Source organism: Myotis myotis, unplaced genomic scaffold (assembly GCF_014108235.1).
Source record: "Myotis myotis isolate mMyoMyo1 unplaced genomic scaffold, mMyoMyo1.p scaffold_m19_p_5, whole genome shotgun sequence".
NCBI classification, from domain to species: Eukaryota; Metazoa; Chordata; class Mammalia; order Chiroptera; family Vespertilionidae; genus Myotis; species Myotis myotis.
The window spans coordinates 13,469,837-13,494,946 of record NW_023416357.1 but is presented as its reverse complement, the minus strand read 5'-3'; the positions used below and the strand labels follow the sequence as shown (position 1 = coordinate 13,494,946).

At 42.4% G+C, this 25,110-nt stretch overlaps 1 protein-coding gene across 3 annotated transcripts in view; it reads left to right on the top strand.

Moving 5' to 3' along the window:
* The window catches only part of CTNND2 (catenin delta 2), a 795,027-nt gene that overhangs the window by 674,513 nt on the left and 95,404 nt on the right, over window positions 1–25,110 (top strand). For all 3 annotated transcript variants that reach the window (XM_036310692.1, XM_036310691.1, XM_036310693.1), the window contains 3 exons: window positions 2,168–2,285; window positions 7,450–7,635; window positions 22,443–22,616. In XM_036310692.1, the coding sequence (XP_036166585.1) occupies window positions 2,168–2,285; window positions 7,450–7,635; window positions 22,443–22,616 (478 nt within the window). The remainder of the gene's footprint in view (window positions 1–2,167; window positions 2,286–7,449; window positions 7,636–22,442; window positions 22,617–25,110) is intronic.

The window sequence follows — 25,110 nt, the reverse complement described above, 5'->3', positions numbered from 1 at the left end:
CCCCATGGTGAACTTATTGAAAGGAAAGCGGTGTTCATGGGTACAGGAAGAGTACAGAGGATTTCAGACCAGGGTGTACATGAGCTGTCCTAAGGCTCTTTAAAGTCTAAATTCCATCGTTCTCTCTTTGAAGACACGACCTCCTTAGGGACAAAGAGGCAAGATTTCAAACACAATCACACATTGCCACAGCATTCTTCTGGCCAAAGAGGTCTGATTGGAATTTTTGAACAAACCTATTACTGTAAAGGCCTCAAAGCTTGACCTGATGAAAATCTCTTCGTGGAGGAATGGTCTATAAGTGATCTCTTTACAAAGCCCATGCTTCTGGTTTAGAGTAATTCCAGTATGCCTCTCACCACTTTTTCCCTAGTAGGAAGTTAGTTCTTCCTTTTCCAAGGGATCTTGTCAGAAAGGACGATTTGCCACCCCAAAGCAGAATCCATAACACTTTACATAAAAACGCTGTCAATACCTGTCCAGTTGTATTATCTAAGGAACCGAGGAATTTTGTTTATATTTTAAGATCAGCAAATGCCAAAAATACTAATTTGAATTGAATAACCTTTCCCAGTATTACATTAAAATGCTGGTAGATCCTATTTAATACATGTTCCACAGAACTTTTTAGATATCAAAGAAAACATTTATGTTCAGTAACATTTTAGCATTAGGCCTATTTTATTTTATTTCAATTCCTGAAAAGCATAGTCCATCTATATTGTGCATCAAGCCCTGGGTTTCTTTCAGCTTCTCCACTTGCCACCCATGTGGCTTTTGATAACTGCTTTGAGCCTCAGTTTTCTCATATGTAAAATAGAATGAAGTGTCACAATGAAGTATGTTGTGAAAATGAAATGAGAATGTGTGTGTCAATTACAGTGTGGGTGTGGAGATGTTCCCTATTCAACTTTTGCGGGCTCTGTCCCAGGCCACAGATTCTTGGGAACTGCCAGGTGGCTGCCTGGGGCTGTCAGCAAAAATCGATATCCTCCCCAACAAACTCTCCCCCTAGATTAGAGCTAGAGCAGTAGAAATTATCAGCACCAATACCCCCAAATATGCAACTGAAGACACTTTCTCAATTTTTTGAAAAAATCGAGAAAGTATCTTCAGATCGACTCCACCAGAGACCTCAGGGTGGGGTCTAACAATCTACATGAACACCCTCCAGGGGCTTCTGATACTAGTCAACTTTTGAGAGTCATTGCTCAGCCCAGATCATTCTCTCTCTTCCCCACAGCTTCTAAAATCATTCAGTCCCTTTGAACCTCTTTCTATAAACCCACCTCCTGCATCATCCCTCCCACAGGCTGTGTTGTTGGTAAGTCAGTCACTGCAAAAAATTCTTAACTGGAACCCAATCCTCTCCATGGTTAGGAGACCAAGAACATACTTTCAGGTGGTGGAGTATGAAAAAGCATCCCAAATGTGCATCTTTGACTAGGGTTATCTCCTGCTTTTTATAGGCCTGGTGACTAGGACTGTCTCATCGTTTTTATATCTCTCTGCTTCCCACCTGTGCATTGCATTACAGAAGGCTCCTTCTGTTGGCTCTAGCCCAGCATGTGCCAGTCCAAGAAGGAGTTTGGTTAATTCCTGCCTCTACAGGGGGCCATGGGCACCCCCATGGCTAAATTTTCACAGAAACCCCTCGCTATGTTCTTAGAATAAATTTCTAATTTACTCTGGCTGGACCAATGTAGGTATATTTTTGAGGCAGGTAAAATTAGCTCTCAAAAGTATTTTAGTAAGTTGGAAGCTCTGTCTTTGAAAAATGTTTCACACTTCTTGAAGAAGAAGAGTCCTTTGAATCAAAGAGCTCTGATTCCTTCATCGATGGTGAGGAAGGAAACTTTGAAGACTTTCCGAAAGTCTCCCATCCTCAGTGGTCACGGGACGCTCGCGGATCACATGTTTGAATTCTATGTTCTCCGTTTCTCTAGTTGCATTACAGCTATCTGTGACTTCCCCAGTTTTAGGATGGATTTGATGAGTTAGTAGAGGTGGTTGAAGCCATCCCTACTCAATAAAACTTCATTTTTGGTAAATATTCTGAAAAGGCAAGCAAAGCGTTTTCTTTGAAACTAGGAGAGGAGGCGTGTGTGGAAGAGCATTCTTTTGGTGATCACCCTGAAGGTTGCTAACAGGTCCTTTTGCTTTGCAGGAATGTGAGTTCAGCCGGCGAGGAGGCCCGCAGGAGGATGCGGGAATGTGAGGGGCTCACAGATGCCCTGCTCTACGTCATCCAGTCTGCGCTGGGGAGCAGTGAGATCGATAGCAAGGTTTGTTGTATTCGCATAGATTAAGCACCTTAGACAGTAAAGAAGCCCGAAGGACTAAGCAGTGACTGACAACAGCAGCGAGCTATGTTAATGCTTTCACTCTGAAGTACATCTTGGTCTTCTTGTATGAATCCAACATTTCCAAGACAGGGCCTCTAAGCCCAGCCTAGAACTACACTTGACTCTTGATTAGCCATGAGTAGAAATTGATTGTTTTAAGTTACTCAAACCACAGGTGTTGGGGGCGGGGCGGGGGGGGGGGGGGGGACAACAGAGATGAGTGTATAAACGTTTGCATACCACATTACTCTCAAACTTCTAGTTTTATATCATGAAATCAACTTTCAAAAGACAAAGAAATGTTAAAACTACCTGAGATATGAATAATCCTATATTCCTACAAGTTAGCTTTTTAACAATTGCTAATTGTACCAAACGGCATTTAAAAAATGCCGATGAAGTGTGAGTAAATGCTGTCAAAATGCTACATAAATGAGGCTGTCAGCACGTTAATTAATCATCAGTGTCTGTGCAGTTTTAGTTCACAAATCAAAATAGAACTGGGTGGGCTATTCCAGTGTCTGAGCTATTTTTGTTTGTCTTAATTTGTCTTTATATTCACTGCAAATATAAATTTATACTTTCAGAAGATCCCGATATAAATACAGACTTTACCAGCACGTTTTAAGTAGCAGGTGTGATAAATGTGATTCTTAGTAAGAGTTTCTCCAGAGCCACACTATTGACATTTTGGGCTGATTAATTCATTGTGGCGGGGGAGACAGTCCTGTGCACTGTAGGATGTTGAACAGCATCCCTGGCCTTTACTCATAGATGCCTATAGCATCCTCCCCGCTTCCCCACTTGTGTTCCACAGAAAAATGTCTTCAGCTGTTGCCAAATCGGGTCCCATGGGAGGCAGAATTGGCCCTGGTCGTGAACCACAGCACTGATCCCAGGGTTTTCAATGCTGACTCACCAGAATTGCCTTTGGAACGTTTAATAAACACATGAGTCTTGGAGCCCATCATAGACCTCTGAATCTCAGCATCTAACTCTTTTCTCTGATCTTTGCATCTTTAAAAATTCACCAGTGATTCAATGTGCATCTTGGATTGAGAGCCCACCTTAGTAGATACAGCATTAAACAGGCTCTAAGTGGGGTATAGTTTAGTGTAATTCAGTTGTGAAGTCGGATAAAGAACAAATAATGGTGATTTTATCCATTTAATTACTACCTGGCATGGCGGGTGATTTAACATAGCGCTTCTCAACGTAACTACACATGAGAGTGACTGGAAGTTTAGAGAATCACTGCTGCCTGAGCCCTCCTCCCTACGCTTCGGGTGGACAGTGTCTTCTGGGGCTCCAGCCCTTTGAGTACTAGTTGACTCCAGTTATGAACGCTGCTTGTCATCTCATTCCTGACACTCAGTCACGTTTGCATCCTTTTGTTCACTGTATAGATGTTAGCAATTCCCAAGACAGAATATGATATAATAAAGATTTAATTATCCCTTCTTGTAAACACCCTTAGCGGCCGCTTTAATATCATTGACATGAGTACTGAGTCCCTAAAGAAGTGTCCAGTCAAGATGTCTTGAGTATGCACAGATACCTGTTAACCTAATGGACACGTGTCTGAAGTTCATTCACTGAAGCCACAACGCCCGGGATCTTAATATTCAGATCAGTAAATTCTAAGACATTGAGACACTAAGCCTCTTGCTATACTGGATACCAAAAGAGTTGTAATACTGTCTGAGCCTTGCAATTGAAAATGGAGAGTCAGCAGCCTCTTGCCTTGGCCAGGGGCCATGCCACCATTGCCGGTGGGGATAGCAGCCTTCAGGAGCATGTCCAAATCCAGAGTGCTGCGGCACACTCACCTTTTTCTGGGGGTATCAGATGACTAGACTCCTGAAACTCTTGGAAGACTGTTGAGATTTTCCTTTAAATCCCATATCCCCCCCCCCAAAGAGGAAATTGGAGTAATTGGGACAGTTAAACTACCTGAGATTTGAATAATCAGATGTTCCTGATCGAGTAGCAAGAGCACTGGACTTGGCACCAGGGCATGCTGGGCCGGGGGGGGGGGGGGGGGGTTGCCATCCGTACCTTGCACTGACTAGGGGGCCACCCCCAGTGTCCTCAGCTTTGTGACAAGAAGGATCATCACGGCTGCTGAAAAGATCGCATGTGATAAATTGCTTGGCAGTGCTCTGCTGGCCAGAATGTGCTATTGAGTTTTGACGTATTATTATGATTGTCCCATAATTCCCCACTCAGCCCTCCGCTTGGCCACCTCTAAGCTTCCACAATGACAAGTTAGAAAGGGGAACAAAAATGAGTACACATTCTCTTTACGGCCAGCCACATTAATGAATACAAGAGCCTGGATTCCATGCTCACGCTCAGCCCGGCTCCTGTAATTGGGACAGTTTGTTGAATGGGTAACATATGGTAGAGCAGTCTCTGGACAACTTCCAAATTAGCCCTTTCTAATAGAAAATAAGGAGTCAAATGACCCCGGTGGCCACGAGGAACTGCTTAAAAGCACTGTTGACAGCAGTGGATGTCAAAAGCAAAACCACCAGCTGCCACTCGCCTTCTGCTGGCATCCCCGAGAAAGGCAGTGGCTGTCTGTCTTCTTTTTGCTGTCCCTCTAGAGAACAGTGCTTGAATTGGTAACCCTCCCAAACCAAACCCAATGGGAGAGGGAGGGAAAGAGACAGAGAGAAAGAGATTCAGTCCCTGTGATCTCCCTCGCTCCAGTCTTCTCTCTACACCACCTCCTCTCTCCCCTCCCACGCTCCCCTCCCAGGTTCTCTCTCCTGTTCACCTCTCCCCAAATCATCCCCCAGCCACAGGTCGATTATAAAGCACGTCCCGAAACTGCTGCAGATGTATCCCCCAGTTGTCATTTGTTAAACAGAGGCCTAGAGATGCCCCGGGGAAAATGAACAGGAGGATGAGAAAGAAGTTTATTCTCCCAAGTCTTTGATGTAAGAAAAACTCAGTTTGAGCTGATTTGAAAATCATTCTGACTTAATGCCGCAACATTTTCCTTCCAGGGAGGGACTCTCCTCTCTTTCATGCATCATCCTGTGTTTACCTGCTTTCATGCTGGTGCCTTTTTTTTTATGCTGAGAGGATGCTTGAAATGGAAAATCGAGTTGACTCAAAGCCGGTGGGATTAGCAGCCATGAAACCTTGAAAAGCTGACAAGAAAGGTCTAGAATGGCAAAGGCTCTAAAGACAGATTCTAAAGATCAGTTTCCCTGGTTGATTTCCATGCCCCCACAGACAAGTCAAAGACATATCCTGCCTTTTCCCAAATGTCAGGCGCAGTCAGGAGAAGTGCTGGGGCCCCCCTCCCGCCCTGATCCAGAACTAGAGAGAAGTGGCACAGTCCTCTGTGAGTTAGTAACAGCTTTAGATCTCGTTCCCTTCACCTGTACAATGGAACGAGGTTCTTTGCCTGAACTGTGGCTATCACACGGTAGGTGCCTGAAAAATAATGAAATAACACTTACTTCGATTATATTTTTCCACTATTATTCTGTTCTTTTCTTTTACATTAGGTTTTTTTTCCCTTAGCCCCAGTTCCTCAAATCCATAATGAAGGCCAAAAGGCTGATGTTTGGGCTGAATGTATCCTCACCAAATTCATATATTGAAACCTAATCTCCAATGTGATGGTATTTGGTGGTAGGGCCTTTGGGAGGAAATAGAGTCACAGAGAGGTTTAGCCCTCTGCATACAGCAAGGTCACAGCCCCTTAAAGGGTAGAGCCAGGACACAGATGCAGACAGGCCAGCTGTAGGTCATATGCCCTGGGCTTCCCCGAGGTGCTGTCTCTGCCACTGTTTTTGATATGAGGCCTTGTGTAGCCTCTACTGTGTGCCAGGCACTCTCCTCAGTATGTACACAACGGGTCTGTTTCCTGTTGCTGCTATAACAAATGGCTACATACACAGTAACTTAAAAACACAAATGTATTGTCTTATCATTTAGGCCAGGAGTCCAAATGGGTCTTGTTTGGGCTAAAATCAATGTGTGGACAGAGCTGTGCTCCTTCTGGAGGCTCCAGGAAGAAGCTGTTTCCTGGCCTTTCACAGCTTCTGGAGGCTGCAGGCATTCCTTGGCTCCTGGCCCCTTCTTCCATCTCTACAGCCGGCAATGGCAGGTCATGTCCTTCTTACCTCAGTTCACTCTAACTCCTCTGCCTCCCTCTATCACCTACAGGAGACACGTGATTTACACAGGTCCACCTGGATAACCCAGGATCATCTCCCCATCTCAAGGTCATCTGAGTGGCAACCTTAATTCCATTTGCAACCTCAATCCCCACACCACATAATCTAACATATTCACGGGCTACAGAGACTCAGATGTTGACACATTGGCGGGACATTATTCTGCCTGCCTCACTTACATCCTCTAGCTCACCTAATCCACACAGCAAACTAAAGCGTGGGTATAATGATGACCATTTTACAGAGGAGGTTATGGAGCCATGGAGATGCTGGGTGCCTTGTCCAAGTCAAACAGCCAGTATTCAGAGACCTAGGGTCTAGCTCTGCAACATGTGTCCTTAGCCGCTGTTTAGCCCCTTTGCTAAGAAAATAGGAGCACTGGCCATCTCAGAAAAAATCAGTAGCTTGATAAATGTATGGCCCCAGGTGACCACAGCACCTAGTGTGCCTGGGACAACTCTGGTTTGCGTCTCCTGCCCAATTCTACTCCCAGAAAGTGCCCTGGTAAATATTGGTGTCACCCTCCCAGAGCTGATGGAAATCTGATCATCCATGCATTTGGTGATTCTGAGCCCCAGTCCCCAGATGTCTGTTAAGTGGACAACATCTGGGTCCTCTTGTGATTGTAGGTTCTTTCCCACTCACAAGCGAATTTCAGTCATCAATGACAGCTAACTGTAGAAGTAACTATTCTTGATAACTAGTTTCTTTGTGGGGAGAAAAAGTCTTAAGACCTCTCTAAGCTTCTCAAATTCTTTCCATTGTGGCTGTCAAGGGAACTTTAAGAGCCCACAGCTAAATGCATCTAAAGAGAAATGTGTGTGTGGAGACTGATGGCTTTTTTTGGATGGAGCGCTAGCTAGTTTTTATTCATCCCTCTGTTTCCTTTTTCCTGGGTTCTGCAGACCGTTGAAAACTGTGTGTGCATTTTAAGGAACCTCTCATACCGGCTGGCGGCAGAAACGTCTCAGGGACAGCACATGGGCACGGATGAGCTGGACGGGCTGCTCTGTGGGGAGGCCGGTGGCAAAGACGCAGAGAGCTCCGGGTGCTGGGGAAAGAAGAAGAAGAAAAAGAAGTCCCAGGACCAGGTGATGCGCGACTCGCAGCTGCATGCAATTATTCCCTTCCCCAATTACAACATTAATATTTCATCTGCGTGTATAGGTGCAGGGCTTTCAACATGCGGAACATCACTAATGCATCCCACAATTTTCCGGTGGGAATTTCACAGCTGAGACAGTGGCACATTAAATGACTCCCCCATGTCCTGCCAACATAGGGAATTTCAAAAGGAGAACAGGTGGTCTGTAGGGTGCCAGCTCTTAAAGTCAGACCCAGGAGCTGCTTCTTCCATGTGTGGATTCCCACATTTATAGAGGTCCCTGGGGGATCCAGGTGAGGTGCCTCTCAGGTGGTTCCAATGCACGGAATAGGTGTGGCCTAAGGAAAAGAAGCTGAGGGAGAGAGATGCATGAAAGTCCAGCATGCATTTCATGTAGCGTTTTGAAACGTCAGGGCATGTGATCTTACTCTGGAAATGGGGTGGCAGCCTGAGACTCACAGTCCTTCCAGCAGAATGATGTCAGAAGCTTGGCTTTGGGGATCGATCCCTTGAATTCAGAAAGCTGCCTAGCTGGAGAGGCCTCTGCAAAACGGAGCAGCCTTTACCTGTGAGTAGGTTGCCCTGTAGTGAGGTCAAGGCCAAGAACAGCCTCTGTTCCCTTCCCCGGGAGCCTCAGGGAGGCTGAACCCCTCACCTACCAGCCCCCCAGGTGAGGGAGTATGTGGAGAAGTGTCCATCCTGCTGCTGACCAGACACCCCTGCCACCAGACTTCCCCATCTCCTCTTGGCACTGTGGTCATGCGTCCAGCTTTCCCTGGACACTGTGGTCACTTGTCCAACTTTCTCCTGGACACTGTGGTCATCTCCCAGCTCTAAGGGTTGTACCCAAGGTCTGACCGTTCCTGGGCTCAGATGCCAGAGAAAACAGAACAGAGCCCACAACACTCTCTCTTGACAGGTTAATAATTCAAAAGAAACTTGCTAAGTATGTTTAGATCACGCCACATCATTTTACAAGTATTTTAGAAACTATTTCACCTTGAGCAAGGGTTAAAAGAACTATTTTATTAAGAGTAAGGATTAGTGGGAATGCATTTTTTAAATAGAATTCCTAAGTTTGACTTGAATGCGTCAGCATTAGCATTTTTGTAGATCCCAGGTCTCTAGCTGTGCGAGGCCCCGAGGGCTGCTCCAGATACTTCCACAGGCAGATCTGTATGTTCCAGTGTAAACACACCTGTAGTTTAGGAGGGACATGTGCGCTGCTTCTTTGATGATGACCTTCTGCTCTGAGCACTAAATTCCCAGCCTTGCATTTTCTCCTGTTGTGGGTCAGTGCCCAGAGTCTTCTGTCCGTGCCCTGCATCAGAGGAGCCTTTTAAGAGGATTGAGCCCTGGCTCTGAATTCAGCCCCTTACAGCCATTCCACTGAGGGAATAAAATGGCCAGCCAGCAGGTATTTATTGAACATACTACGTGATGTCAGAGACCTCAGTTTTCCTACCCGGTACTTAAGAGAGCCAGGCCATTGTGGCTTCTGAACATTTTCAATCTCAAGTAAACTAAACCTGACCTTGCAAAGGTGTAATGGTTCTCAGCACTGTGATCCCATGGGGCCCAGGCCCTGCTCTGCTTTATTCTGGAAAGGGAGCAGGCACTGTAATGATTGCAAGGAAGAGCAGCAGGCGGGCAGGAATAGGGTTCTTCCCAATCTGCCCAGAGATCACAACCCCTGGGGCTCTCACACCACCTGAGGACTCAGAACCTCTGGACAGGCCCGGGCAACCTCAGAAGGCATATTTGGGAAGTCGCCTTAATACGATTTTTGCCTTGACTAAAAACACTTCAAACTGAGACTGAAGTCATTCTGATGGCAACAAGGCTTTCTCTCCAGTCTGTTGCTTGGATTCCAAAGTGCTTCCTTCTGATGTCCCTGGAGCCTGTCACTTGGTGTCTCATTTAGAAAGACTTTGCCTTGAACTCTTACCCCTTTCTTCACTGTTGCCAAGGTGGACTCACCTGGTTTGAAGTCTTTCAAGTGACAGGTGAGATTAGGGGTTCACTGGGTCCAGAGGAATCAGAGGTCAGAAGAGAACGTTCCTAGGCTTCACCCCGAAATAGAGCCCTGCTTTCAAGCTGTTAGCTGCGTCCTGAAACCTTGTGGTGAGCAATTCTCTAGGCTCAGAAAGCTGTCCTTTGCACCGTTTTATCACATCAATGAGCTCTTTCCTGAGTTGAGTAAAGTGGCATAGTTAATACAATTATGATTTTTGTCAGTCTAAATGCAAATTTATATGGTTCGTTTGTCTCATTTTTTTATTACAGTATTCTTTAAGAAAAAAGATTTCTGTTTTTAAAATATTTTTATTGATTTCAGAGAGGAAAGGAGAGGGAGAGAGAGAGATAGAAGTATCAATTATGGGAGAGAATCATTGATTGGCTGCCCAATGGGAACTGAGCCTGCAACCTGGACATGTGCCCTGACTGGGAATCAAATTGTGACTTCCTGGCTCATAGGTTGACACTCAACTACTGAGCCTCACCAGTCGGGCAAAAGAAGGTTTCTTTAATGAGTTTTGCTGAAACTACTGTAAGTTAAATACAGTGGAATACTGTTGTTTATAAGGAAGTTTCAAAGTTACAGTTTCAACCAAGTGTTAGTTTTTTAAAAGCTTTTTAACTGGGTTCTTTATAACACAGAAATTTTGAAGTGCCCAAAACTTAAGTATCAAGCTTAATGAGGATGTAAACAGATAACAATTATTCTTTTTTAAAGGACATTTGAGTATGTATTGTCCAGTTCAATTTATTTAAAGACAGTCAAAAATAAAAACTCTTTTGTCTTTAAAGACCGATGGAAGGAAATAGAAGCCAAAGGCCTGGGCTTGGGAGGAGAGTGTAGGCAGGACATAAGATGATGTGAAGAAGGAGGGTAGGAAGGCACCATCAAATCCAGGGGGCCTCCTAGCAGGGTGGCCCATCATAGGGAGAGAAGAGAGTCAAGATGGCGCCACCTGCTGGCAAAGATTGACATTTGAGCCAGCTTAGGGTCTCTGCAGGAAACAAGTGCTTCACCCTAGGGATTTCCTCCAGTCTTTTGCACTTGGGGAAAGCAGGCCGCCATTACAACAAAGGAGTCCAGGAGTCTAAAGGACTTAAAGTCTGGCTGCCTGGAGTGAGAGACAGAGCCCCGATTCACCAATGTTAATAGGTTGCAGCAACATGAGAAATAGATGTGTCCCAGGCCTCTCTGGGACAGCCCCATCTTAGCCAAAAACCAGACCAGCAGGTTACCTTCGGAGGCTGCAAAGTGATTTATCTCAGCTAGCAGCTTCTGGAGAGATCTAGGTTTACAGCTTCAAAGATGGTCAGATATCATCCATCCCCTGGTATCTCTACTCCTTGTCAAATCAGGTTTTTTAAAAACTTGTAGTGAATTTTTAAAAAAACACACACAATACAAAGTGAAGTGAAGAAAGAATACAAAAGCAGGTGTGTGCACAGGTACAGATATGATGTAGGTTAAACACAGCCAGTTTTGTAAAATAGGCGACATATGCAAATATAAAATATATGCATGTGCAAAAAAAGTATGTTTCTAGCAAAATTGTAGTAGCATCGAAGACAGGATTGTGACTGATTCTTTTCGTGCTTATGTATTTACAAATTTTCTACAATGGGCCTTCACACACCATTTAAAAAATAATATTCAGAAAGGCACTAGCTGCTTAAGTCAGTGTTTGCTTGTAAGAAGGTAGAAGTTTTCTTCTCTTAAATGTAAGATGCCTCAGAGGAAGGCACAGGGGCTATGTAAATGCGAAGTGGTCTAATCCGTAACAGACTTCCCAGGACATAGGAGCCAGAGGTTTCACCAGGAAGCAAAAGTGATGAAAATCATCACTGGTTTAATGACTGCCTCTGGCGCATTCTGTATCCTAGGAGGGTATGTTGACTCTCACCTTTGGCATTGATGTTCTGTGCATAAGAAAAATACTATACCATTCTTCAGGTTAGATTTAGTTTTAATAAAAATCTCAGAAACATTTTCATTAGATCCCTGATATGGATATTTCAGTATGTGGTACAAAGATATGCTTCATTCGTACTTTATTTCAAGAATGGTTGCTGTTGAAATGGACTAGAATGATCAGACTAAGGGCCTCTGTGTGTGAAGTATTTGACAGTTCTATGCATCATATTCTAGTCCAAACGGGCTTTGCTAATTCATTAATTCTCCAGTCTGTGTTTAGAGCCTATTGCTGAATTATAACAAATTGCTAGTTTCCCTAGCCCTTTCTGGGCAGAACCTCCGCCAAAGCAGTCTGCATGGCCTGTGCCAGGAAGCACATCTCACCTGGCAAGGTGCTCACTGCCTAGCAAGGCTTCGTGCCAGCAGCCTGGGACAGCAGTGCAGGCGTGGCAAGCCAAAGATTCAGGTCCAGGGAAATAGAAATAGACAAAACGGATTTATTTGCTTTTCCACATTTTGTGGAACTAAACATTTTTTGTTTTTCACTTTGGGATCTGGCCAAGGCTCCTGTGATGGGGGCCTGGGATCAGTGGTGCTCAAACACAGATTACAGGTGCCAGGACACTGCTGGCTGCCGGCCAGAGCAAACCTGGGCCTTCAAGACCCACTCAGTGTGCACTAGTCAGTGTGTGAACGGACAGTGTACAGAGAATCCGCTCGGGGAGGGGGGAACAGAAAAAGCGAGATCCCCCAGAACTTGAAACCTCTTTTTTCTTCTTGAATATCACTTGTGAATGTTTTGATTCACACGGGTATATATCCCTCTCCATGGGTGAAGGCATACACCCATCAGAATTCAAAGAGGATTCTGATCCAGGCCTTTTACATGGTCGACTGTCTCTCCGATAACCTCTGCTCCACTGGTCACTGAGTTGTGGTCAGTGTAAGAGTAAGTGTTATTGTCCTTTTTCATCTTGTTTTACAGTGTAGATTCCAAATTCACAATTAGCAGCAAGTTTCACTTATAGTATCACCATGATATTTTATATGCAAGAGCAGTATGCCTCTATACAGCCTTTGTTAACTTAAAAACAAAAGGTCCTCTCAAGGTGAGAGGCAAACAAGCATTTATTTTAAGTCAATAAGATTAAATATTTGGGAATCATTGATTCAGGCTGAAGCCCAAATAATGTTCTGATTAGGAGTTAACGGCAATAGATGTTTATTAGAAAGGGACAGGGAATGATTACATCCGTGGTTCTCAACCCGTGGGTCGCGACCCCTTTGGCGGTCGAACGACCCTTTCACAGGGGTCGCCTAAGACCTTCCTGCATATCAGATATTTACATTACGATTCATAACAGTAGTAACAGTACAGTTATGAAATAGCAACAAAAATAATTTTATGGTTGGGTCACAACATGAGGAACTGGATTTAAAGGGCCAGAAGGTTGCGAACCACTGGATTACATCAACAGAAGGCATTTCTATTGGTGCAGTTAACATAACATGGTGATGCTACTTCTAAGCAATGTTTTTAATTTTAGGTCTATTAATCATCAGTCCAGTAGTTATAATAATGGCTTTCTTGTTACCTTGGCAAACAGTTCTTTGGGACACACTGTTTTCTTAGGCCCAGTCAATGGTTATTTTGCCCTGTTTTTAACATTCCAAAAGTTTGAGGTTTAAGACATGCCAGGCAGTTCCTCTGGCATGGCAGCTCCAGCATTTGAAAGTGGCTCCATTTATAATATTGTTTTTGCCTTCAACACCCCCTTATTTTTTCCATTTGTTAACTTAAAAACAAAAGGTCCTCTCAATGTGATAATAGACACATCTTGGTAGAACCAAGGAAGCCTTTTCCCTGTACACATTCCTGACTCAGCTCAGCCTCCAAGCTTTTGCTCCTGCTGTTCCTCCGGCTGGCCTTCTCCCCCTCTCCTTCCACTACTTGGAGAATTATCCTTTCAGACCAAATGAAACATTGTCTCCACCCTTAAAAGACTTCCCTCATGTAAAAAAAACCACTCTCTAGCCCACTTCCGCATGGTTTTACTTGAACTTCTCTAGTGCTCATCACACTATGAGTTATGACAGCAATTGATCCCCATAGAGAGGGAATTTTCTGAGGGCAGGACTATGGGTCTCCTTTCTGTCTTTAGCTTCTAGCCCAGCGCCCAGCACCAGCTGTGCTGAATGAATGACGGTCAGTCTGGGGCACTGGGTGGCCTTTAGCTCTAGCTGTTGCGGGGGGGGGGGGGGGGGGTGCGGGTTTGAATAGATGTTCATAGTTGTGATTTGTCCCAGCCTTGTCCATTTCCTTTTTAGTGACTCTTTGCCTCCAAGGGCTGCTGTGAGCCAAGAATATTCATCAGATCTCCTCTTTCTGTTATGGTTCAAACTGTTCTTGTCCAGCTACTTATGGCTGGGCTGCATTTTATTCCATCATCAGTCAACATTCTGAAGTCATTACCAAACCCAATGATCATTCTTTCTCACAGTTGTCATCTGAGAACTTACAATTTGCATCAGCAAGTGGATATGGGCATCTAAAGGACAGTACTTTTGATCATGTCAGACTTAAAATTGCTTTGTTCTGAAGGCTTTAACATATGACGTATATAGTGGGATCACATGTCACAAAATCCCATCACTGTGAAGGTTTCCTTGGGTTTTCAGAACTTTGTTTTGGGTACCACTTCCTCAAGAGCCTCACCCATTCCTCACTTCATCAGATGGGTGCTATTGGGCCAGAAATGAGACTCTGAGACTAAATAGCAGTCAGTGTGCCAAAGCACAAAAATGAATTTCATTGCAAATCACCACATTAGAGATTTGAATTTTAAACTTAAGTTTTAAATAAGCTTCCCCTTATTTCAGACAAAATGGATGCTACTTATAAATATATATGTGTGTGTGTATAGACACACACACACACACATATGCACACATGTAAATATTATGTGAGTAAACATAATTCCAGTATGTGGAAGGGCTACCAAGAATTCCATTGTGGCACTATACCATCATGTGTGAACCAATCCCAATTGTCAGAAAGTTAGATTGCTTCTAAATTTTAGCTAATGCAAAGTATAACAAACATCTGTGTAATTAAATCTCACCTACATCCTTAATCACTTCTCAAGGATAAATTTTTAAATGTGAAATATCTAGACCAAATGAATGTTTTTAAGGCTTTGGATTCATCAGCCAACATTTACCTTAATCACTCTAGGTACCAGCGAGAATTGAAACACATTTTGATTTGATTTATTATTTCTTGATGGAGCTGTCCTTCATGATATTCTTGATGCCTTGCCTAATATTACAAGTTGTTTTTCTTTCTTTGAGACAGTTTTCATTTTCTTAATTAGTAACCATCCTTTTACTTTTGCTGCTTAATACCATTTCCTTTCTCACCATCTGCTGTGTCAGCTACTGCTCATTCCTCACGACCAGTTCCAGTAGAGTCTCACTCACCATATGCCGGGAGCTTGGTGAGTCAAGACATGGTATTTCATGTCCTCAAAGCAACAAATCGCAGGAGCCTGCAAAGACCATGGCTGCACATTTCCATGCAGTGACTCTCCTTTGCCATGCCCAGGAATGAATGAGATTCCTCTACTTCTTCTGAACCATATAAAACATAACCTACCAGCTAAAATTGCTGCTCTTCTAATTTCAATGAGTTTACAGACTTAAAACTTTATTTCAGGTTTTTCATTTAGGTTCCTTATTTACATTTTACAATGCAACACTTTCCCCCCATTAATAAATACTCTGTGTCTTGTACTACTAGACCATGGCTTCTCAACCTGGCACCGCTGACATTTTGAGCTGGATAATTCTATGCTGTGGAGCTTATTCTGTGCATTGTAGGATGTTGAGCAGCTGTCTACCCAGTAGATGCCAATAGCAACTCCTCCCCCAGTTGTGACAACCAAAAATGTCTCCAGACATAGCCAGTTGTCTCCTTAGGTGGTAAAATCATCCCAGTTGACCGTATTAGATTATCTTTGAGGGACATATCAGCAAAGATATAAACAAAGGAGACTACAAGATTACCTGAAGGAGGTCAGGAACAGAGCTCCCTTTAAAAGGCAGGAAATGGAGAGGGCTGTGGCCCAAGTGGATGCGAAGTTAAGAGCAGAGAGAATTCTAGGTGAGCATTACTGGTGTTCCAGTGGGTTCCACCATGATGACTTGGGGGAGGGCCAGGTGAGCTCCATGATGTTGACCAGCCTTGATAATACTCCTCTGTGAGGCACAGCCCAGGGGGGCCTAATTGTGCCAGTGTCTGGAGTAGGCACACTCCCAGCTTCCCTCCCACCTCTCCCTAAGGGAAAGGTGTGCCCTTAGCAAAGCTATCTCTGAGGTTTTGTTATTCTGTTTTGAGTGTGTTTTCCTGAGGCTTTGTTCAGAAACACATTCCTGCCTCTGCTTTAATACAGGTTTCTAATCTTGCAAATGCAAACCCCCTCCTATCTTCTGCAAGCCAAGCCTGGAGACTATGTGTGCCCCAGAAATACAGCACATTGGCCATCCTCTTTCACCTGCGTCCTTTGCTGCTCTGCACAGCTCAGCCCCCTGTAGCTGACAGCTTCTGAACGCCTGCAGGGGAATTCAGACACCTGAGTTACCCTTTCCTTTGAAATCCCCAAGAGTCAACACAAGAATCATTATTTATTCTGTCTTTTTACAGTTGCTTGGAGTTTTTTGTTGTTGTTGTTGTTGTTTTAATAACCATCACTTCTATTCCCTGTCTCCCTCTCCCCAACCCCATCTGAAAAAGCTGGAAGTGATAATGAAACAGTGTAAAGACAAAATCAATTCGTAACTCTGCTGTTCAGACCAAGTCAAGCAAGAATGACAGACGGTGGATGAACGTGTGTCTAGGCCATTGCTTCTTAATGTACTCAGTACCGACTGCAGCCTAATTCACCCAAACCCTGCATGAGAGAAATCCCCTGACAGTGTACCTTCCTAGAGCCATCTCACAGCCATTTTCTCTTCCTGTGACATGTGGCTTCTCCTGGGAGGAAGAGTAGGATTTAAAATAGGAATGCTTCCTGTGACAGCAGAACCACTCCCTTTGTCTTGCAATATCATCAGGCCCTGATTTATCTCACTGAAATCTCTGAAAAATAAAAGCCTGCCCATGTGTATTGATTGCAGTGGCCCCTCCTTGGTAGAGAAATCTAGGCAGTAGAGATGCATTCTGCTGATGAAGAGGCCTTTTTGTTTGTGTTGGGGGATACAGCTCAGCTGTGAAAGCTCTCTTCTTTGCATAGACATGAATGGCTGCGACATGTGCGAGGAGCAGCGTGTTTTAGCATTTCTCCTGGAATGTAAAGCCTTCTCCTGACTAGGAGAGCTCTTCCCGTTTGTACCTCCAAGGTACCCAGCCCAGTGCGTTGGAGATGGCGACTGGAGCAGGTGTAAACTCCTTCTCAGGAGAGGAGCTGAAGTCCTCTTGTTAATTCTCATTCAATAGGGGCTTTGATGAATGTGATCATTCAAGTGGTCTCGCGAGCTGCCATCCCTTAAAGGACCCCAGTGTACAAAGCCTCATTGTAAAGTGTATGGACATCTTTACTTTCTAGTTTTTGAACTTTCTGATTTTTATCCCCAAATCACATCTTTCTCTTCCTATAAGGAGCAATGACTTCCACTATTCCATCCTCAAGCCAACTAAGATAGAAATCTTTTAAATGGAATTTAAGCCCTAGAGGGAAGCAAAAGCATTAAAAGCAAATCAAAGGAAAGCCTTTTCCTTTTCTTTTATTTTTTTAACCCACACATTGAACACATCCCCTCACCGATGTGATTTCCTTCCTAAGCAGACATTTCTTGCAGGGGCCAGTGTGTCTGTCCCTCGTGCCTGCCTGGGACCATATCAGAAAGCACCGCATCCAAATTTCAGCAGCCCCTTGGCTTCTAAACTGGGAGCGTGTTATTCTCTTCTTTTCTAATAAGGTTTGAGCATTACCTTCTTGGAGAGATCATATATATTCACAATTTTATACAAGTTTAGAAAGTGAGTGACATACACTGTTCACTGATTTGATTATTGACAATTGTTATACAGTCATGCATTTAAAGCCAGTGAAAGAAGTACTGAGAACATGTTCTCGAGGGTGGCACTATTTGGGAAGACAAATCAATCTGTTGGTTTGCTCTGTGCTCTACTGGCAACACAATCCTGCCACTCACTTTCCTTGTTTTGCTTCCATCCTGTGTCTAAGAGGGCACCCTGACAGAAGTCATGGTGTAGCTAGAGGACCCTCCTAATACCAAGATTTCTTAGTCGTTCCTGTGGTTACTGTCGCAGCCAGCTTGGGCTGCTACAACAAAATACTGTAAACTGGGGGGCTTAAGCAATAAGCATTGTCACAGTTCTGGAGGCTGGGAGTCCAAGATCAAGGGACCAGCAAATTTGGTGTCTGTTGAGGGCCTTTTCCTGGTTCACAGGCAGCTGTCTTCTTGCTGTGTTCTCACAAGGCAGAAAGGGAAAACTCTGGTCCCTTCATCTCATGATAAGAACGCTAGTCCCATTGTGGGGGCTTCGCCCTCTTATCTTCATCTAAAGCTAATCACCTCCCAAAGCCCCACCTCCAAACACCATCACATTGGAGATTAGGGCCTTGGCATGTGAGTCTTGGGCAGGCACAAGCATTCAGGCCATGGTGTTATGCATAAAACATCTGAATCTTTAGCTTCATGAACTCTAACTGTATGCGCAAAATTCAAAATTCCTATAAACAAGAGAATGAAGAAGGGGAACTTTAAAGCTAAAGTGTGTTCTGTTATATTTTCCTACCTAACAACATAGGAATGACTTACACAAAATATCATTTGAACATTGAAGTAATACCTTTAAGAATCGAGAACAGCTAGAACTTTTGCAAATTTTATCTGTTGGAATATAGCAGATGAAAATGAAAAATGTGCCCAAAATTGAGGAACATTTATTTACCAAGTCTGAAGAGTAAAACCATGAGAAGAAAAGGGAATTTCCACTGAAAAGTTCTCCCCACGCTAGAATAAAACTTCTTAAAATCACAAATGCCTTTCTCCTTTTTTGTTCGCTTTTACTTTAATCTCAGCTTGATATCTCAATTTAAACCTGATAAATGAAGATACACACACAGCCATATGTTTATGTGTAAGGGGGGGGGGGGGGTTGTATGCCACAACCTGGCAATAGTACAGATAATATAATCAAATATACTCAGCCAGTATTGCGCCTGTTGGTTTTCTGGAAATACTTTGTCCTTTTGCTTGTGCCCTGTCTTCATTACATAGAACATTCTCTCTCCTGACTTGATGACATTTTGCTTCTTTATATGTCACTTTCATATTTCAAGCTCTTAAAGAATTTTTATAATATGCCCTCAAAATATAGTCTAAAATAAGCAGTTTGCATAAGACTCACTGTGTGCTGAGGACCGGTGAGCTGGATGATCAGTTTTGACAGAGTTAAAGGTTTAGCCACTGCTTGCCTTAGTCCATGTGCCCATTCTGTAGAAATTTTAGGGTGGGTACCTCTTCTGTTTAAGTTTATAAATGATGTATTTCCTCCGTGATTTCTCTGGATCCTCACTCTAGAAGAAGGGTACCAGTGGAAGTTTGCATGTGCAGAACTGTTTCACGTCTTCAGTCCAACCCTGTCAGCATCGATCTATAGTTCTATTATGTTGATTTTCTAGGCAACATAACATCAAATATGTTAGCACAATTCTTAAGATTCTGTTCTTTTTATGGGTAGTGAAAAACAGTTTCTTAATGGGTAGTTGATACTTCTTAGCTCAAGAGTCTGAATAAAGTATCCAGATGAAGGCCAGATCCATTGACTGATTTGAAACCGTTCTTTTTCTTCGAAGTTGACGGGGGCCAGAGTGCCATCAGCGTTTTGAAATAGCAGAGAATCCCCTTTGAGTTCCATCTCTAGCTGCCATCAAAGGTGATCCCTGTCATATTGGTTTTCCTTTTATTTCCTTCAGGTTCTCTATGTAATCCTTTTTTTTTTAATATATTTTATTGATTTTTACAGAGAGGAAGGGAGAGGGATAGAGAGTTAGAAACATCGATGAGAGAGAAATTGCTGGGGTCCAGGCCCAGCGGGCCCAGGGGTTCCCCAAAGGTGTGGACAGAGTCGGCGAAGAAGGAATGACACGGAGACAGCGTTCAGTTGATCAGCAGCCTAGCCAGGATCTCTAGCCAGGATCTCCAGCCAAGTTCTGGTCTGGATCTCCAGCCAAGTTCTGTTCAGGATCTCCAGCGAAGTTCTGGTTAGGATCTCCAGCCAGGTTCTGTAGCCATGTTCCCTCGCTAGGTTCTCCAGCCAGGTTCAGTCACCAGGTTCTAGTCAGGTTCTCTTGCCATGTTCTATCCAGGTTCTGTAGCCAGGTTCTGTCTCTAGGTTCTGTGGCCAGTTTCTGTCCAGGATCTTTTGCCATGTTCTCTCTAGCGAAGTTCTTCTGTCTCTAGATTCTGTGTAGGTTCTGTATCTAGGTTCTGTGTGTAGGTTCTGTGTCTCTATGTAATCCTTAACAAAGGATTGTAATGGAAAGTATTTAAGAGCTACAGAGATCGCATGTCAGAGCACAAGGAAATTGTGTATGATTTAGCCATTTATCCCAAATGACTAAATAAAACTTCCATTTTATTGCGCAGAAGTTAGAAAAGTAGAACAAGATGGAACCCAGCTAACACAACCCAGCTGCCTTTTGCTCTTCGTAGAGTTTGACTGTCACATATTGTCATGAGCATACAGATACTGTATATCTTTTGCTACTGTTATGTTAGCTCTGACAGGAGAGAGAAATTTCATCTATATTAGGCTCTAAATTCTATAGTCTGACTTTTCTCAATATTATTAAATATTTGTATGAAAAGGATATTTTAAAAGATAGAAGATGATAAAATAAAAACCCAAATGAAATAATTTTCCATTTCTTGTTGCACTAGCAAATAGATTCAGTACCCCAAGCTGGTTTCATTTAAGAAGTCAGTATCACCCCTCTCTCATCATCAATATCAACAAACCTACTTTCCTTGTGCTGTGTTTCTGTCCAAAGGAGTGGGCCAGTTTCAAATAGTGAACCACGTGCACTGTTACCAGACTGGTTCACTTTCATTTTTTAAGAAGTGTATTTAAAAGACATGTGCTGGTTTCATTGATGGGCTGTGCACAGATGCAAATTCATCTTTGAATGGTTTAGAAGTGGCTTTGGTTAAAAACAACACAAGAAGATTCCTACATTGAGTGTTCTTGTTAGAAAGTTGAAATTGAGTGACATTCTTACTGAAAAAGACCTTTAATGGGATGTCCAACATCCATCTGTGGGATGTCATTCATCTCTGAGATTTAGCCTTGACTTAAACTAAGCTGCATCATAACTGAGAAATAGAAAGCTTGAGTTTTCAGGGTTGCTTTTTTTTAAAGAAATGATGAAATTCTTGAAATTATTTATGACGGTGAAATAACTTTACATTATCTCTATCAACACTTCCTTTTTTATGTTATAAGGATATGAAGTAAGCCTATATTTTCTTCCATGAAATTTTCAGACCTTGCACAGATTCTGAAATATAATTGTAATTTTGTATTTATACGTACATGTATATATACACTGCACATATATATGAACAGAACATATCTGTGAGAAAGCATAGTGTATCACATTTAGACTATATTTATTTTAGGCATCATCAATAAACACAAATAAAGCAGTTAAATAACTTAGTAAGTACTTCACCCTAAAATTAAGGGTTATTTTGTTTTACTGTGATTTTTCTCAAAAGTGAACATGGGAATATTTTTTCTATACATACAGTTTATTTCATGTCTACCCTCATTATACTCGTTGCCTTTATTTTTCATAAAAGACAAAGGCTGTGTATAATCAAAGATCAGAATCAATAGTACAGTTTCTTATATTTTAAATAAAAGTAACACAACAAAAAATTTTAAATGTAGAAAAAATGAAAAAGTTTATTAATAAGTTTTTATTTCATTACATGGTTTTTATGATGCACTTTACATGCTATAAAACACAAACCCTTACCAATTTGTATACTGCTGTGTTCATTTAACTGTTAATGTAATCATTTGCCCAAGTTGCTGCAAGTTCTTTAAAATTATTCTTTTTAATGGTCTACTGATATGCCTTTGTGCAATAAGCTATAATTTCTAATTTCTTTGTAATTAATTTTCAACCACAGATTTTTCTGTTATATATTAGATTCAATTCAAAGCAAACTTAACTACCAGAATTGATATAAGATCTAGTGTGCCTATACTATCCTAATGCATCTAATAAACCATAGCAATTTTCTCTTTTGTTTATTCTGTCTTTTGATTGAAGCCTATATATACAATAATAGTACTAAAAATCAAACAAGTTATGTAGGAATTTATCAGAGTCCACATTTATCCATAAGAAGTGAAGGCATTTGATTATTACTAACTATAGTATGTCAGTGGTATGCTAACTATAAAATAAGCCACCTTGATCTGTAACCTTCTTCTTCGCTGCCCACTAGAAATCAATCCATCTCTTCTCCCTCCTTCCTGTAGCAATGGCCTAGAATTGTTCTCAGGGAGCTTATCCATTCTACTGCCAGTTACGTTCACTTTTTTCCAAGTTCCAACCCCATTCACCCTCCATCATAAGCTCCTGGTGGGCAGGAATGGCTCTCCGCTTTTTGGACAGCTACTGCATTACCCTACATGCCAAACATGTTCACCAAATGCTATGACACCCTGGTTTTGTTATGGTCTGTAATGTTTACAGAAGGCAATATTGGGAAGTGTAATGGTGTTAAAGATGTTTACTCTCTTATTTTTCTTCCTCCAGTGGGATGGAGTAGGACCTCTTCCCGACTGTGCAGAACCACCAAAAGGGATCCAGATGCTGTGGCACCCATCAATAGTCAAACCCTACCTCACACTGCTCTCTGAGTGCTCAAATGCAGACACGCTGGAAGGGGCAGCAGGCGCCCTGCAGAACTTGGCTGCAGGGAGCTGGAAGGTATGACTAGTTCGTTACCATAAAAAAGAAATCTGGGATTATGAGCACGACCTTAGAAAATAGCAGAAGTCCAGTTTTGAGGAATGCAATTCTAATGAAGTTTTTGAGGATGTGAGAGGAAGACCAGTTACACTGAACTGTTGGACTTAGGAAAGGTATTCCTTTGAAAAATTCTCCTTAAGGGCTCAGGGATCCTTGAAGATCAGTACAAAGCACAGGCGGCTAGATGTAAGCGTACTAGTAGTCATTGAAAATGCCGTGATGTGCTCTCCATTCTGCTTGTGCAGCTGAGCTACTTGGTTTTCAGAGGAGACTGGGACATGCTGACACTTTGCAAAGCACTGTCGTTGGCTGTTAAGGGAGCTAATACCCAACATCTTGTATACAAACTCATGTGATTTCTGTAATGTTATATAGGTGGTCCTGTTCCCAGAGGAAAAGAAGGTCTTGAATTTTTAAAAATTATTGGCTTTCAGAGAAGAGTAGCATTGCTAGTTATCTTTGTCAAAAATGTTAAAGTAAAACAAATATTTGATTGGGAATATTAGCGTCCTTATAAACACACACTGATTGGTTTTCACAGAAAATTTCCATGACCCTCATTTTGGGTAGGAAGAGATTCACCATAGCAAAGAATTCTTGAGTTTTATCACTAATTATTACATGAGCTAACTCACCTTATTGTATAAAAAAGTGTAACTTCTTAGAAGAATGAGTGCATATAGGGAAAAATATCAAAAGAAGAAGTTTGGGCGTCTGCCATCCATTTTTCACTCATATACTATTAAAGCCTCAGTTTAAAATATGCATAATCACTCTTTTAACATTTTATTGAAAACAATGTTAATATAGACACATAACTACAGATATTTCTCAGAAGCTTAATACTATAGGCACCACACATACTGGCCTCAGCATTGTCATACAATCACACCCTCTCTTCTTCTTATACCTTCCAATGTCTGGCTTCTTATCTCTCTCTCTCTCTCTCTCTCTCTCTCTCTCTCTCTCTCTCTCTCTCTCTCTCTCTCTCTGTGTGTGTGTGTGTGTGTGTGTGTGTGTGTGTGTGAGAGAGAGAGAGAGAGAGAGAGAGAGAGAGAGAGAGAGAGAGAGAGATATCCTTTGTTTCCATTGCTACCGTTTTGGCAGTAGCACTGCCTTCTCTCTCAGGTGTGCCCTCCCAACTTTGGGGGCCTAGTCTCTGACAGTATTTCCCAGGATCACTACTGGTGCCTGGGAGGCTCACCCCTTCTTCTTTTGAGAGTCTGGGGAATGAACATATTATCCCTTTCCTTCCCTGCTCATAGGCATCCCTAATGTTGTACTGGGAGAATTTAGGTTGGGGGAGAGGAAGTGAAGTTGTCGCTTGCTTTCAACCATAGAAAAGTTTGAAAGGCAGAGTCATGTCAGGCAGAATTCTAGAGACTAGTTTTGTATGAGTAGAAAAGAGATAATAATGGAAATCATTTCCTTGAACTAACCCTTAGATTTTATCTCCTTCTAAATTTAGGAGGCTTTGACTCAAGTCTCAATTCAAACATAGACTCTACCTCTTCTGATCTTTGTGACCCTTGGGCAAATTATAGCACCTCCTTATGTTCTCAGGTGTGTCATCTTTGAACAGAGAAGATTGTGGATGCTTCACGTCACATCCTGCAGGCCAGTCATGACACTGGATGCAAAGAGGAGAGCAGGATGTCATTGGTCAAGCAATTCTCAGTATATACAGCCAAGAGCACTTAGTGGCTACAGGTCCCCACCCAGCTCCCAAGTTAGAGGACTGACCAGATGGGCATGAGAAAGTGGGCTCTGGCCCATAGCAATGAGTCTAACCTGAACCACACAGCATCTAGGTGGTAGCATACCAAGTATGCCATCTTGAACCTATGATATTTTAGTGAATTATTATTTTCTTTAAGAAATACTTAGGTTCTTATGACAATTTAAACAATGGAGACATACCTTTGAGGCCTAGAGGATTTTAAATGCAAGACTACAACCTCTGCTTTAAAAATTAAAATCTATGTTCCACATATTCAAAAAGTTAATTGGAACCAATGGAAATATATTAAAGATCCAAATAACTTCTAAAGTTAATGTACAATGTTTGAAACAAAAATGCATGGAAATGGCAATTAACAGCATATAGACAATGCAGAAGAAAATATTAGTGAACTAGAAAACATCAGTGGAAACTATACAAAATGAAACACAGAAAAAAATGTACAGTGGCCTGATGTATATGTAATTGTGGTCCCCAAATGAGAGGAGAGATAAAGGAAGAAGAAAACAGAAAAAAATTATTTGAAAATGTAATTACTGAAAATTTTTTAAATTTAATGAAACCCATACACTCACAGATTCAAGCAGCTTATGGGACACTAAGCACAAGAAATATGAAGAAACTGTATCAAGGTACATCATAATCAAATTGTTCAAAATCAGTAGTAAAGAGAAAATCTTAAAAGCAGCCAGAGGAAAAAAAAGAAATGTT